We start from the raw sequence: 14,409 nt of genomic DNA on the forward strand, positions 1-14,409 counted from the left end.
AAACCCGGAAGTACGTGTTCCAGTTTGCGAACATTTTTCAGAAGCCGAACATCTGACACAGCTTCCGCTTGAATGTAGGAAGCTCCTGCAGCCAATCGGAAGCCGCGCCTTGGTTTTCAAACGGTTTCGGGAATCGAATGGACTCTCGGAATGGATTACGTTTGAGATCCAAGGTACCACTGCAAAGTATGACTTGTCCAAAACTGGCAACAAAATGTTGTGTTTTATCTGGTTATTTGGTTAAACCGCATCTTTTAATTGTCCTCATTACCTTATGATGACAGAATACTAATTTGCTGTTTATTGAAAGTGTTTATAGGATTTTGTGGTTTTTACATATTGTCCCTCCACACACACACACACACACACACACACACACACACACCGTTTACCTTTGGTACTTTGTTCTCAGCTCTTGGATTTAAAATGCTGAACAAAGAGTAGCCTATATATACTGTAAGTAAATAAATAAGCACATTTTAATCTGCCATTCCTAGGGTTAATTGGCTCTTGGGAGTCCCTTCAAACATATCTGTGTGGCTTGGGAAGATGACAGCATAGAAAGCAATTCTGCCATCCCAACTGCCCGCCTGTTGCATCACCAGAGCAATGTTGGAGGGGACCATGCTACTCAAGCAACTCCCATGTTGCAAAGGTAGCTTCTGAATTAAGCCTGGGTTCAGTCCTAACAGAAAAACAAAAGGGAAGAAGGGAGTTTGCATTTTATCGCTGCCTTCTCTCTGCCATAAAAATAAACCTTGACTCCCTTTGAGTGAGTTAGTCAGTGATAAATCATATTAATAAGTTCTCCCAACCACAAATTGTATGCGAGGAGTATTACATTCCTCCTCATTATTTCAATTTGAGAAAGGAGGTTATTGGGCAGCATGTAGGTATTAATCCACTTAAGGACCTGCATAGAGGGAAAGTGACTGAAGCTCAGAACACCTTAATTTTTAATAACAGTCAGCATTATTAAAAATAATTTAATGTAACAGGCCTATCTCTATTAACCTCTGTAAAACACCTTATTTAGATAATCATTGCCTCATTTGTACATAAACTTTTTCATAGGAGACACATCCCTTCCAGGCCCTCGAGAACCTTTGGCAAATCTAAAAGCACAATAAAATTACAAAATCAATCAGAGCAGCAGCGGTTCTCCTTCTCTGGCTCCCAAACATCTCTCATATTGATCACCAGCCAGAAGATCCAATAAAATAGCCGCTCCCTTTCCACATCACATTCCCCCCCCCCCCAAATAAAAATTCCAGTCTCATCTGTAGCAGCCTTTCTTCAAAACGCTGCTTAACTAAATGGGCTTCTATAAATGCCTGGAAGGTAAGAGGAGGAGGAGAGGCCACAACAAGCTAACACAGAAAGGATGTTGACAGAATTCTAATTACGGAAACAAGGCATTGATATGGCCACTTAATGTTAAATTCTTGTGCTATTTCCCTGGTATGTGCTCTTGGAAGAATAGCTGCAAGAAAAATGACCCAATTAGAGACAAGAGACCAAGAGTTAGTTCACCCAGGCCTTTTCTCATTCCGATGAAAAGTCTCAACTCATCCTACCTCACACTCAAATGTGCAGTGTTGGTGTGTGTTTTATTCTGTTTTTAGTTTATCGCTGCTGTTAATTTTTTGATATGTTTTAGGCAGCTGTTCATTTCATTTCTTCTGTGAAGCACTTTTGAATTGTTAGGGGTTTTTTTTTACAACCAAGCAGTGTATAAATTTTATGAAATAAATATATAATAAATAAAGGTAGTGTATAAATTGTGGCACAGGGACCTAGCCCGTGACAGTTTCTGTGCCCACGGCAACCTTTTTCCCCATCTGCCCCAGACCTGCCTAACTGCTTTTTAAAAATAGGATGAGAGATTTTAGCAACACAATCCTACAGCTAGTCCAAAGCAAGTCCCACCACTGTACATCACAATGCTAAACATGTCTACTCAAAGTAAGCCATATTGAACTCAATGGGGTTTACTCCAAGGTAAATAGGATTGAGACTGCAGCCTTACTTCCAGAAAAGTAAGTACAGGAACAGGATACTGGAAGAAACCAGATTCAGAACAGGCTATGTATCAGACAAATAAATTGCCCTGTTCAGTAGCTCTGGGGTCCTTTATAGGAAGGTGACGGGTATAAATCTAATAAATAAATAAAAATTATAAATAAAACACACCATCAACACTTTTAAGGGCATCATAAACTATAATTCTGCTGCAGCTGTGTTCATGCTAGATGTGTACAACAGAGGAGGCAGGCACACCTGCTGCTGCTGAAAGCCATAAAATCACTCAAGTTGCATGCTGCAAACATAGACACACCATCAACCAATGCACAGTGTCTGAGCTGGGCAGCAATGAGACAAAGGCAGAAAAGGCAGCTCTAGTCATTCATAACGTTTGTGCATTGGCCAAAAAGATCATTTGCCAATCACAACTTTGACTTTATTCGCCGGCTAAAAACCTGTAGTCTGCCGATACATTTTTTTAAAAAACGATAATTAAAATTACTTGCTTTTAACACTTCTTGTTGATAATTTTAATATTTCTTGTAAAAAAAAATCAAGTAGTACATAAATATTGTTAAATGATAGTAATAATAATGCCTCATTGTGGCATATGATGTGAGAATGTCCAGTGATATATTCATTTTGGTCTGAAGTTGTTATCCATATTAATGTTGTCCTGGTGAAATCCTTGATCTTTCATGTACTTTTAAACTACATTATTCCAGTATGGGGATTAATGGAAGGACAACCAAAGGGTATTTCATGAACCCTTTTATAGTTGCTAAGAGAGTTATACGTTGCGCATGGAAAGGTAAATACCCGCCATGCAAGGGTCTGAGGACCTCACCGCCTTTGCCACATTTGAACACATTTCTTATAAATGTCAGCTTCATGTGGATACCTATCTGGACATTTATTTGACACATATCAATTTATATGTTTAAATTAAGATGGCTGTATCAATACTTATTGTATTTTTTAATGTGAGCTAATGGGTTTCCCCACATTGCCTACCTCTTTCTCTGTTCTTTCTGCTTGCTTTGCTAAAATTGTTAATAAAGGAGGGATGGAGACTACAGATGCCGACGAAAGTGGTGCAACTGGTCTGAAGACGGTGTACACTGTACAGTTCATTTAAAATTGTTGTAGACATGAGGATTTATACAAAACTCTCGAGAAGAACATCTAAAGTATAGTTCTTAGAATAGATGTGCTTTTTTAAAAAAAAAAGTGGCTGTAAAGATATTCAGCATAAAATGTACTTTAGTTCACCTGCACTTATGTCTCAAATTAGGGAAGAAAAGACGTGGGTTTGGATGCCAAGGAAGGTACAATCAATTAGCCCAATAAGAGCATCAAGTCCCATGTAGAAGCATAATCCCAAAGAAGTGTGGAAGCAGTCATAAGTGTGGGATCAGCAAATTAAGGGCTTTTCTTTCATGAGTGATCAAGGACAAAGCTTTTGATGCAGATTACATTAATACACTGACATCCCCTCTACCTGGTAAGAAAAGGAGATGAAATACTTTACTCATGATCGTGTGTGCATGGCTACTCTGCGAATGTAACCAAATTCCTAGTAGCTATTGACAATTCTTCTTCTTCTTCTTCTTCTTCTTCTTCTTCTTCTTCTTCTTCTTCTTCTTCTTCTTCTTCTTCTTCTTCTATTGCAGCTCACAGTTCTTTTTCAGAAGAGCTAGTGGCTACGCTAACTGCCGTAGTGTTTTTTAAAATATGTATCTGTGGCATAAGTGTCAGCAACTGAAGGAAACATCTTTGCCACCATCTTTGCATCTACAAAATAGCATCCAATAGATTTTCTCTGCAGTGGCGTAGCGTGGGGGGTGCAGGGGGGGCGGCTGCACCGGGGGCAACATCTGGGGGTTAGGGTTAGGGGGCGCAAATCCACGGGTTGGGGGCGCAAATTACTTGCCTTGCCCCAGGTGCTGACAACCCACGCTACGCCACTGTTTCTCTGGAGGCAAAAGGTGGAATTGGATTCTTTAAATCCAGAGCCACAGGAAGATCCTTGTCTCTTGAGATGAGGTTGATGTTTGCTGTACCCCTGTGTTGATGGATCTGTTTCAACCGCTACCCCATCTAAAGCAGAGAGTGCACTCTGTGCTATACAGTTAACCTACAACAAGCCTTAGTTTGAAGTAATCAAAGAAAGGCTGCTACAATAATTGCTTTTGCTAAAATGGAGAGAGGAATAAATATGACAATTTCATCTTTTTACCCCCGGTAGAATAAATGTTTCAGAGGCACACAGTGGAACTCCTGGCCACTTCCCCATTAGAATGCCTTTTTAAAAATCATCTCCTGTCCTCCTGCACATGATCATATTTATATCCCATTGCTAAACTTTTGCTCCCAGAACAGCTCACAACAGTATGAAACAAATAAAGAGGTCCATGCATCTGAACAGGTCATCAGCCAAACACTACCAATAAGATGAAAGAAGGAGAGCTCCTTCCATCAGCTCAGCACCTCCTAAACTGTTTTCCATTCCACTTGGTCAATTTAAGAGCTACTATTTAACTTTAAGAACTGGTGCCTGAGTGTACCTTTTTCTGCTCTTTCCTCCTTGTCGTGTCTGTGTGTGTCTGTGTATGTGTGTGATGCCTTTTAGAATGTAAGCATGCAGGCAGAGACTGCCTTGTTTTAATTGCTTGTGTGTAAGCCCCCTTGGGAGGTGATTTAGCTGAAGACTGGGGTACAAATGCTCTATCTTAATTAATTACTATTTTGCCATGTGTTGTGTTAAAGGTCTGCTGAGTGTGTCCTGCATAGTAGTTTCTTTCCCTGGAATGTGAATCATCACAGGATGCATGCGATAGGGGGCTTTATCACAAACAGCGTACCTGATCAATTCTTTACATTCCATACAAGAACTAACAAGACAAGCTATATAAAATCTGTGGGGGTGGGGAGCCTTTAAGGAACATTAGTTGACCATTTAGTCATAGAATACTTAGATAACCATGCCTGGTACTGAGACATATTGGACACAGTGCTACAATTAATGAATTGGGCATCTGTACTAACTGCAAATGTAGACCAGTAAGCGCCTGTTGTTAGAGCAAAGGGGAAAACATTTGCCTGTCACCTCCCAATATCTTTATTTTAGAAAATGATCTTTATTGTGTTCTCCCCCCTCCCCCTTCAGCTGACTCTCTAGCAGAGATAGGCAACTTTTTAAATACAAACTATCAGCAGATGCCATTGACTAAAAACATTACTGATGTAATATGTACATCAGAGAAGACTGGTACCGTCTTACATCTTACCCAATTTTTCTGCTGGTGATACTGATGTTCTAAGAACATGACTTTATCACTTGAAGCCTTCACAGGAAACGTAAGAAAAAGACCAGTAGGACCAGTCAATTTATGATCTTCCTTGTCACTGAACAGCATTTGCTACAAATCAGAGGTAGATTCGATGACTTTGGAGATAAAGCATTTGAAAAATGAGCAGCTCCTTTTTTGCAAATCTATCACAGAACAGTTCATAATCAGAACTTTGTATAAGTCTTTTAAGCTTTATTTATTTCTTCCAGTATTCTATCCTTAACAAACCCCAGTCCATTTAATATTGCTTTTTCCTTGAAGACCAATGTTACAAGGAAGCTCAAATGTGGATTGAACTGGAACAGGTTTTTACAACACTACACTATGTTAATTGGCCTCCCAAAACAGAGTCATCAATATTTTTTTGTATTATTGTATTTTTTTGCAAATGGCCACTGTTGATAATGCAATTAGCACCATCTGTACTTTTTTGCATTTTATTTCACTTCGTTTCTTTTGTGATCTCAGTGTTTATGTTTCTCCTTCTCCCAACCATGCAAACCTCATAAGACAGGATAACCCTGAATCTGATGAAGTCAACTGATGTCTGTGAAAGCGTTTGACATAATAAATGTGTTCAACTTTAAGGGAGAGGAGGAGAGGATGGGGAAGTTTGGTTGCACTCATGGAAGTTGTTCGGAGCAGGAAATTGTTTGATTGTTAGATACAAACCCCTGTTATATTTGCTGCAACCAACTAACATGACAATCTTTCCGGAAAAAGCACTGCCTATGTTTCTTCCCATAGCGTTTTCCTAAGATGTCAGAATAATGCTGAAATGCAACTGGCCAGTGTAGGATCTAGTGCTTGGAACAATGGCGTAGAATCAGAATTCTAAAACATTGTAAGATGCAGTAAAAAAATTGTAAAGAAGATCTCCAGCTTTCAGAAATTCTATGGTAGAATCCCATATGCTACTATCTGTATGTGATGATACAAAAACCTATGATGCCAGTAAATGTGTCAGAAAATCATTATCCGAGCGATCATAGTGTCATATATATATTGTTAAGTGGCCAACACAGACAGAACCAAAAATAGCTTGTGCTATGGATACAGCAGTATTTTTGTAGTTCCAACAGTGAACTTTTAAAGGTAAGCCCTTCAGCATTTTACTGCCAAGATAATATTCTAGATGTTCTATCAATGCAGGCACACTTCTGACAAATTTGCTGAAGTCTCAAAAGAACAGGGGGGGAAACGTTCAGAGTTTTAAACACACTCAATGCTAAACAACAAAATCAACTTGACAAAAGACATTTTAAAACATAATTAAAAGAATAATTATGCAATCCCTACCAACTCCCTTTTTTCTAGTATGAAAGGGAAATGCTCTTACTTTACCAGGGTGAGTGTAATAGTCTATGAATTATAAGATCAAAGAGGCAAACTGTATGTTTTCTAAAGTAAGAATTCCTTCTCCAAGTTTTACACTTACCACAGCTAAAAGAGCTGTGTGAAGGGATCAGTACTAAACCCAAAGGACAGGCTGTGCATGGCAAGAAAGAGAGCAACTCCCTCATGCCTTTCGCAGGTCACTACGAAGGACCATGTTAGCAGATCCACTCCAGACCCTTAACAGGCAGCTCTGCTGCTACCAGTAATTAGCTTGGACAGCTCTGGCTCCAAGAGTAGCAGCAAGGCTACACCATAATGAGCTCAGCTGGGATTAGCAGGACAGGGCAGGGAACCAAGAGAGCTGAGGCATTCTGCATTGCGTATGTATCAAGGAGATCAAACAAGGATGGCTGGCTAGGTTATCCCCTCACCACCTCATTCCAAAAATGAAGCACGGCAGTGTGTAAAATACAGGCTAATGAAGAGCGACACCTCCAACAGATGAGAGCCACATTAATTAACACAATCCCTAGATCATGTAATACAGTTTCTGTTAGTGCTAGCAAACTTGTTGTCACTGATTTAAAAGGAGGGGTGGGAGGAGGATGGTGCTTTCCTCTCTCTTTCTAGGAGACGAAGATGATTTAATTTTGGTATTTGAAAGGAATTCCTTCGTGTAGCCTTCAAACCCCAACGAGAAGAATATTTAGCAAACTAGGAGCATGTTTCTCAATGTATATGTATTTTAAAAAGAAAGAAACTCACTTTTCAATCAATAGCTTTTTGTGTTCCTTTTTGAAATACGCCAGCTCATTCCACACAGCATCAGAATCTTCTTGACACAGCTGCCGGGGATGAGAACGCTCTGCTCCATTTTTACCACTTCCAGGCCTGTATTTAAACAAACAATGACAACAACAAAATCTATAAAATAAACGATTCTAAATGTCCGTGAAAAGTGTAATGTCCCAACACTTGACATGTAATGGCATTACTGAAACATAGCCCCTAAATTTTCACGTCAAGAAACTGAAATTCCCGTTAACTAATTTCAGAAGGATAAACTGCTGATGTGGCACTAGAGTTCAGAAATGGTGTGTGTCAAACTGCAACGTTCGCCTTCGTTTGCACAGTCAGCAGGGAGAAAGTGAAAGGTAGAGATGTCAGACATGGTCTCAGAGAAAGGTGAGGAGCCACCAATTCTCCCAGCACCCAGTGTCAACTGATCCTTAAGTAGCACAAACACTCGATCTGAAGGAAGTAGCTAAGCATATATCAACACAAAAAGACAAGAAGGAGGAAGCTCTTCTTCATGATCTTGCCAGTTCCTTTTCAGACAATCAGAACTTCACAAACCATGGTGTTTTCATACACAGCCCTCATATGGAGACGCTGGTTCCCGCAAATGGTGCTTCGACATTAGCGGTGCCAGTTACAAGCCCACTGTCAGGCCTCTGTAGTCCCAAAACCACCATAGCGATGAAGTCTACAACTTCCTGCACAAAGATTCATGACATCACAGGCATACATGAAACCTCTTTTCTTAACTCATTGTGCTCCACAATCCAACTGGCTGATAGTCAAAGCACAGAATTCTGGTAAACTCAGATCAGGGCTCTGCTTAGCCAAGAGACACACTGGGTGGCCTTGGATACATCCAAGCCTTTCAGACAAACCTACCCCTGCCCCAGGGTTGTTACTAACATAAAACTATGTAAATCCACATAGTGCCAGTTTTCTGTTTGGAGAGAGTAAATCAATTGCATTTGAAGAGAATGTTGCTGTTGTACAAGACACTACAACTAAGCTTGGGATTCTACTGCCTTTCTTCGGAAGAAATTTGGAGATGTGATTCATAAGCATGCCACAACACAAACATTACATGAAAGGCTTTGTGGCAAGAACTGACATATGACATTGTCCACTTTCCTCCCAAGAGAATGCTGCTTATGACCTTACTGCATGTTCAATTTACATTCCCATTCTGCTGTGTTTGGGGAGGTTTGAGCATGATCCCACAGAGTGTGGACAGAAAAAGACAAATAATCAGCAGACAAGAGGAGAAAACCCCTCTAATTTATGCCTTGCATAAACAACCTTGCTGACTATGGTGAGTCATAAGTGCAAAACCAAATTGAAATAACAAAGTGGTATGGGGAAACATTTGATAGGCAATAGTGTGCAAAAACTGTAACAGAAGAAAGGACATAAATAGAGGTCATATTAACAGTGATAGGAAGAGAACCAAGCAACTGAATCAAATTATAAGCCAATTCAGATGTATTTGCACATGTTCCTGAAAAATATCTATGTCATCTATATTATTCATATATTTATACATTAATATTTGAATTTTGAATACCATCTGTTAAGGTATCATTGATTTATTATTAGTTTTATGAGATTATTATTCCTATTATTATACCTATTTCTAACCATTATAAATTGTAAATTAAAATCATTTAATTTTTAGAAAAATAAAAAGCCTTCTAAAAATAATAAACTTATAGAACAAATGTTCTCCATTAAAATTATATATGAACAATGCATAGGTTTTAAAAGTGCATGCAATGCCCTATATTTTCATTTACACCAGAAGGACAGTTTACTGTGTGCGATAATGCCAAGCAGAATGACTTCTGAGAATGAGTTCTAGGGTAGTACAATGCTTTACTCACATGCTGCCCTTTGATGTCCCTGTAAAAGCCACAAGGCGAATTCAAGGAACATGAGATTCCTTTGTTCCTGCAACTCTGGTTGGATTTCTTGTGTCTCAGGTAAGGTATGGTTGTGATGGTTTGTAATCTTCCCTTTTGCATCAGGTTTGACAAAGTCCTGGTCTAATTATGTCTTAGAATCACTTCTCTCAAAGTGACCTTGCAAGTTAACAAAACATCTTTTATATTTTAAATAGAAATATTCAGCTTGATCCAATGTTCTGTGGGTGCTCTGCTGCATACAAGGAGCTCCTTGCAAGAATTTCCCATTCAAAACAATGCTGAGCTTCAGGCACATAAAGGGGATGGGAAGCACGGAGCTGCCCCAAACACTGACATGAGTATGGAAAGTGCCTCACACCTCCCCTGAACAAAAACCAGTGTGTATGGAACGATTCTTGGCATCCTTTGGATTCGCCTTCTATGCAACCAGAGCCATTCCTGATTACTAATTTACTTCAGAATAATTGCGTACAGTCACCATTCCGTAGGAAAGTGTGTTGGTTCCAACGGCCTCACATTTTCAAATAGCAGCATTTTCTTTATCAGAAAATGTTATTTCTAGCAGTCAATACTACTTTGTGGAATGTGTTTGTGCATCTGCTTTGGACACCTAAAGGATTGTGATAAATGACACAACTCTTTCCCTTGCCAGAAGCTTATATTTGATTTTGATTTTTTTTTTTAAGACTGCAAAAACCCTCTTTATAAGCTATGCCTCCCCTTATACATGAGGAATCAAGAAACCCTTTAAATATTCAAGAAATGCAACCACTTAAAAGTCTCTCCTCCTCTCTCCACAATAATGAGGAGACCTGTGGCTCAGTTGCATGGCACATGTTTAGCATTCAAAAGGTTCCAGGTTCAGTCCAGATCTCTGAACGGGTCTGGGAAGGAGCTATCCGAAATGGGAAAGTCAGAGCTATCCGTTGAAGCCAGCACTGAGCTACAAGGGCCAATGGTTGGCTTTGGTATACGACCACTTCCTATGTCCCTATACAATGTTATTTCAAAAACAATTTTTTTTCACAGTTTAGCCATCCAAAGCCTTTCCAGTAATGTACTGCTCAGAGCATATGCCTCCTGATTTAAGATAATATAATTGCTATTCCCTGCAGCATGTGGGAAACCAGGCATGATAATAATATGTATTATTATTATTATTATTATTATTATTATTATTATTATTATTATTATTTAATAATAATAATAATAATAATTTAATTTGTATACCACCCTATACCTGTAGATCCAAGGGTATCCTGATATTGAATCAGGGCTAGCATAACTGTGGTCCTAAAATAAATATTTGAGGGGGTTTTTAATTGTCCAGAAAGTTCTTTGCTCAGTGATACTACAAACCCTATGCACAGATGACAAGTTTATAACATTAAATTTATTCATTATCCCAGTGGAAGAGGAATATTCAACCAACATATCAAAACTCCTCTTACTGAAAACTGGGGCTTTTCCAGGGAGAGGAACATCCATGCTAATTTGCTGTGTTCATTGAACACCATCCCTATGTGGTTGTGATTCTGGGCTAAATGGCTCAACAAAAACTGCTTTTATTTAATTTGGTAAATGAACCCAAGTGTTTCAGAGTGCTCCACATCTTAAAACAGAAAATAAAATATCGTTGTGTGTGGTTTTTTGTACCAGTTCAACATACCTAGAGCCCCCATTTGGTTAGGGCAGGGGGAGGGAAATAATGGAAGCAGAAAAGGTGGTCATTTCATTTCTTTTAATAAACCCAGGCACACAACAGCTATCTACGGGGAATAGAAAAACTAGCAAAGGCCCCTGAAGAAATCAATACATGGCCTTGATTCAGAGTTATTCCTAAAAACCCATTCAAAGAAGTAGCAGAATCTCAATTAGTTTTACTGTTATTTTCACTACCATTGCTTAATCTGGGTTTATGAATTGATCATCTTCTTCCCTATAACTTATAAGCATAAATGATTAATTAGCAACACATTCTGGTGTTGAATTAACAATGCAATCTGTGCAAATTAATTGTGGAGCTACCAAGAGAACCCCCCCCCCCCCCACTGACCATAACACTCAAGAGGGTCGGTAAGGAAGGAGGCTCACTTTCAGAAATTTGGGGCCCAAGTCATTTATGGCAAATATCTACTAACATGAGCACCTTGAATTGGGGCCAGAAACGAACCGGCAATCAGTGCAGCTGTTTTAAAACGGGGGTTATTCAAATTAGAGCTGGAACCCCAACCAGTTATCTGACTGCTGTGTTTTGGAACTGTTGTCTTCAATGGTAGCCCTATGTGCAGAATGCTGCAATAATCTAATCTGGAAGTTATCAGAGCATGGAGAACATTGGCTATGTAATATCTGTCCAAAGGGGCCATAGCTGTAAATAGGCACTCCTGGTCACCAAGCTATGGACCTGCTTAAGTTGCCCATAATTTAAAATTTAAGCTGTTCTTGCCCATTGCTCATAGACCTTATACCATGTGACCTAACGGTAAAACTGGAGTATAACTGCATATATTAATAAATGTTTCAGGTGTTTATAATGATTATTGCATGCTATGCAGAATTATTTGGAGTGTACAATGAAATCTACATGTAAACAAACAATTAAAACAATGGGTGATATTCTACACTGAGTAAAGTTAGTTGAATATCCCCTACTGTAAACTCATTAATTAAGGATTTTAGGAGAGGTGAAACAAACCATTTGACAACTTAGAGAAAGTAGTCATACTGTGTTAAGTTCATTGCAGCAAAAACAAAGGGGTGGTTTGGCATTACTTGTCTGAGCCTTTGCTCATGCCCTCTCCCCAAGCATATGCACAGCCTTCTTCCTCCTTTCTTCATGGATAGAGGAAAAAAGCGATATATAAACAATGGAATTAAATGCCCACAAAACACAGGTACAAGGAAAGGACAGTGACCAGTCACAACAGAAGTAATTAGTGGCTCTGTTCATTCGTGAAACTTATAATGGGATCTAAACTTAAATGGAATTCCAGTTTATGCCACTTGTTTATACAGTAACATTTACTCATATGAGCCTGTGCAATAAAGACCAACAGTATCAGGAAATTATCTTTCCCCTGCTTTAATCTACTTCTTTTCTAGAACACCTAAGCAGCAAAAGTTACACTCAGATTTAATACATATAATGGTTTTTAATGAGCTGTGTAACTTACTTGCTATAGCTTTCCTCCCATTGTTTTAATTGCTTTTTTACTGCTCTGTAGTTGGTCTGTAACATCTGCAGCCTCTTTTTGCGCTTTTCATGGGTTTGCCTCAGCTCATCGTTTTCTTGGATCTGCATAATACCAAGGTGACGTGATAAGATACAACTGAGTAAAATGCAAGCGCTTAAAATGGCAGTCTGCCAGAGCTAAGTTTTTTATTATTATTTACGATCAACCGACAACACAATGTTCATACACAGTGACAGAAACACCCATGGCATTTAGAGTTGGAAAAAGAAATGGGCAACCAAATGATCAAAGGGATGGAGAGACTCCCCTACAAAGAAAGGTTGCAATGTCTGGGACTTTCAGTTTAGAGAAAAGGCGAGTAAGGGGTGAGATGACAGAAGTTTATACAATTATAAACTTGGCATGACATGGAGAAAATGGATAAAGTTTTCCCCCCTCTCTCAAAATACCAGAACTCGTGGACATCCAGTGGAGCTAGACGTTGGAAGATTTAGAAGACATAAAAGAACATAGCCAGTGAATAGTTTTGTTTCTTTTGTTTTTGTAAACAATAATTGGGAATACAGATTCTTAGAAATGGATTTATTTCACAAACGTTCTTACAAATATTCAAAATAGTTAGGACCAAACACAATAGTTTAATTACTACAGAAGCTGGTTGACAAGAAGCAACTCATTACAACCTCACTGTATCCTCGAAGCACCTGTGGCCTCTTTGAGATAAAGAAGACATCAGAAAAATTCAAGTTGTCCTATGCAGAGTACAGTATTCCTGGGACTAACAAGTCATGTTCCTTCCTATTAGTAACACAGCCAATACAGATCAACTGTGCGTTGCAAAAAATAATTGATTCTTAGCACTTGGCTCCATGGTTTTGTTTCGATGAGAGTAGCCAAAACCTGAAGCTGTGCTTTTACCCAGTGCATAGTTTAACTATGGAACCCCCAAAGGAAGTAATGATGGCCACCAACTTGGATGGTTTTAAAAGATTAGACAAATGCATGAAGGGAGTGGTCTATCAAAGACTACTAGCCTCAGTGATTAGGCTCTGTCCTCCACAGTTGGAGGCAGCAAAGCTTCTGAATACCAGTTGCTAGAAACCAAAAGCCTGCTTGATGGTCTCCCACAAGCATCTGGTTGGCCACTGTGAGAACAGGATGCTGGAATAGATGGACCACTGGCCTGATCCAGGAGACTCTTCTTATGGCCATTTCAGACATGGGGATATAACTCTCTGGGGGGACAGATAGATTTGCAGGGATCCAGCCCCACAATCCTTAATTCAAATTCTATTTAAGTAGCTGCATTTTTTCCCAATTTTTTTGTTGCACAGGACTGACTGTGAAAATGGTAAAACTTTAAGCCCATGAAAAACACATCTTGTTTATTTCAATTTCCAGTATGCATTGCTATGTATGCTGGGTTTTATAAAATGACATTGTGATTTCTGTTTGCCTCTGTCTATGCCAACTGAAAGCTAATTCTAATAATAATAATAATAATTTTCACCTTTAGCTGCAGTGTCTTTTCTAAGTTTTCAATCTTTCTTTCAGCTATTTTAAGCCTTCTTAATTCCTCCGACTCTTTCAAAAAGCTCTTTGGGGACAGAGACCTTGAACGTTTCACAGGTGGTTCCTCGAGAATAAAACAAGGACATGGTTGAACTGGTTGGAACACCGGATTATGAAAGACATGCAAAATTAAAGAACAAGTAATTTTGAATACTAATAATGAATTATAAAGGAAAAAAATCCTGCATGGAATACCAGAGAAAT

The 14,409-nt window shown here is 39.0% G+C and overlaps 1 protein-coding gene across 3 annotated transcripts in view; it reads right to left on the minus strand.

Moving 5' to 3' along the window:
* CNTLN (centlein) overlaps window positions 1-14,409 on the minus strand; it is a 175,818-nt gene that overhangs the window by 90,816 nt on the left and 70,593 nt on the right. For all 3 annotated transcript variants that reach the window (XR_014163921.1, XM_081893798.1, XM_081893797.1), the window contains 3 exons: window positions 14,144-14,269; window positions 12,613-12,734; window positions 7,482-7,607 (listed from right to left, as the gene is read on the minus strand). Coding sequence is in view for 2 of the 3 variants with exons in the window: in XM_081893798.1 (XP_081749924.1) it covers window positions 7,482-7,607; window positions 12,613-12,734; window positions 14,144-14,269 (374 nt within the window). In the remaining variant the exon portion in view is untranslated. The remainder of the gene's footprint in view (window positions 1-7,481; window positions 7,608-12,612; window positions 12,735-14,143; window positions 14,270-14,409) is intronic.

Source organism: Podarcis melisellensis (assembly GCF_964234715.1).
Source record: "Podarcis melisellensis genome assembly, chromosome: 17".
Taxonomy (NCBI): domain Eukaryota; kingdom Metazoa; phylum Chordata; class Lepidosauria; order Squamata; family Lacertidae; genus Podarcis; species Podarcis melisellensis.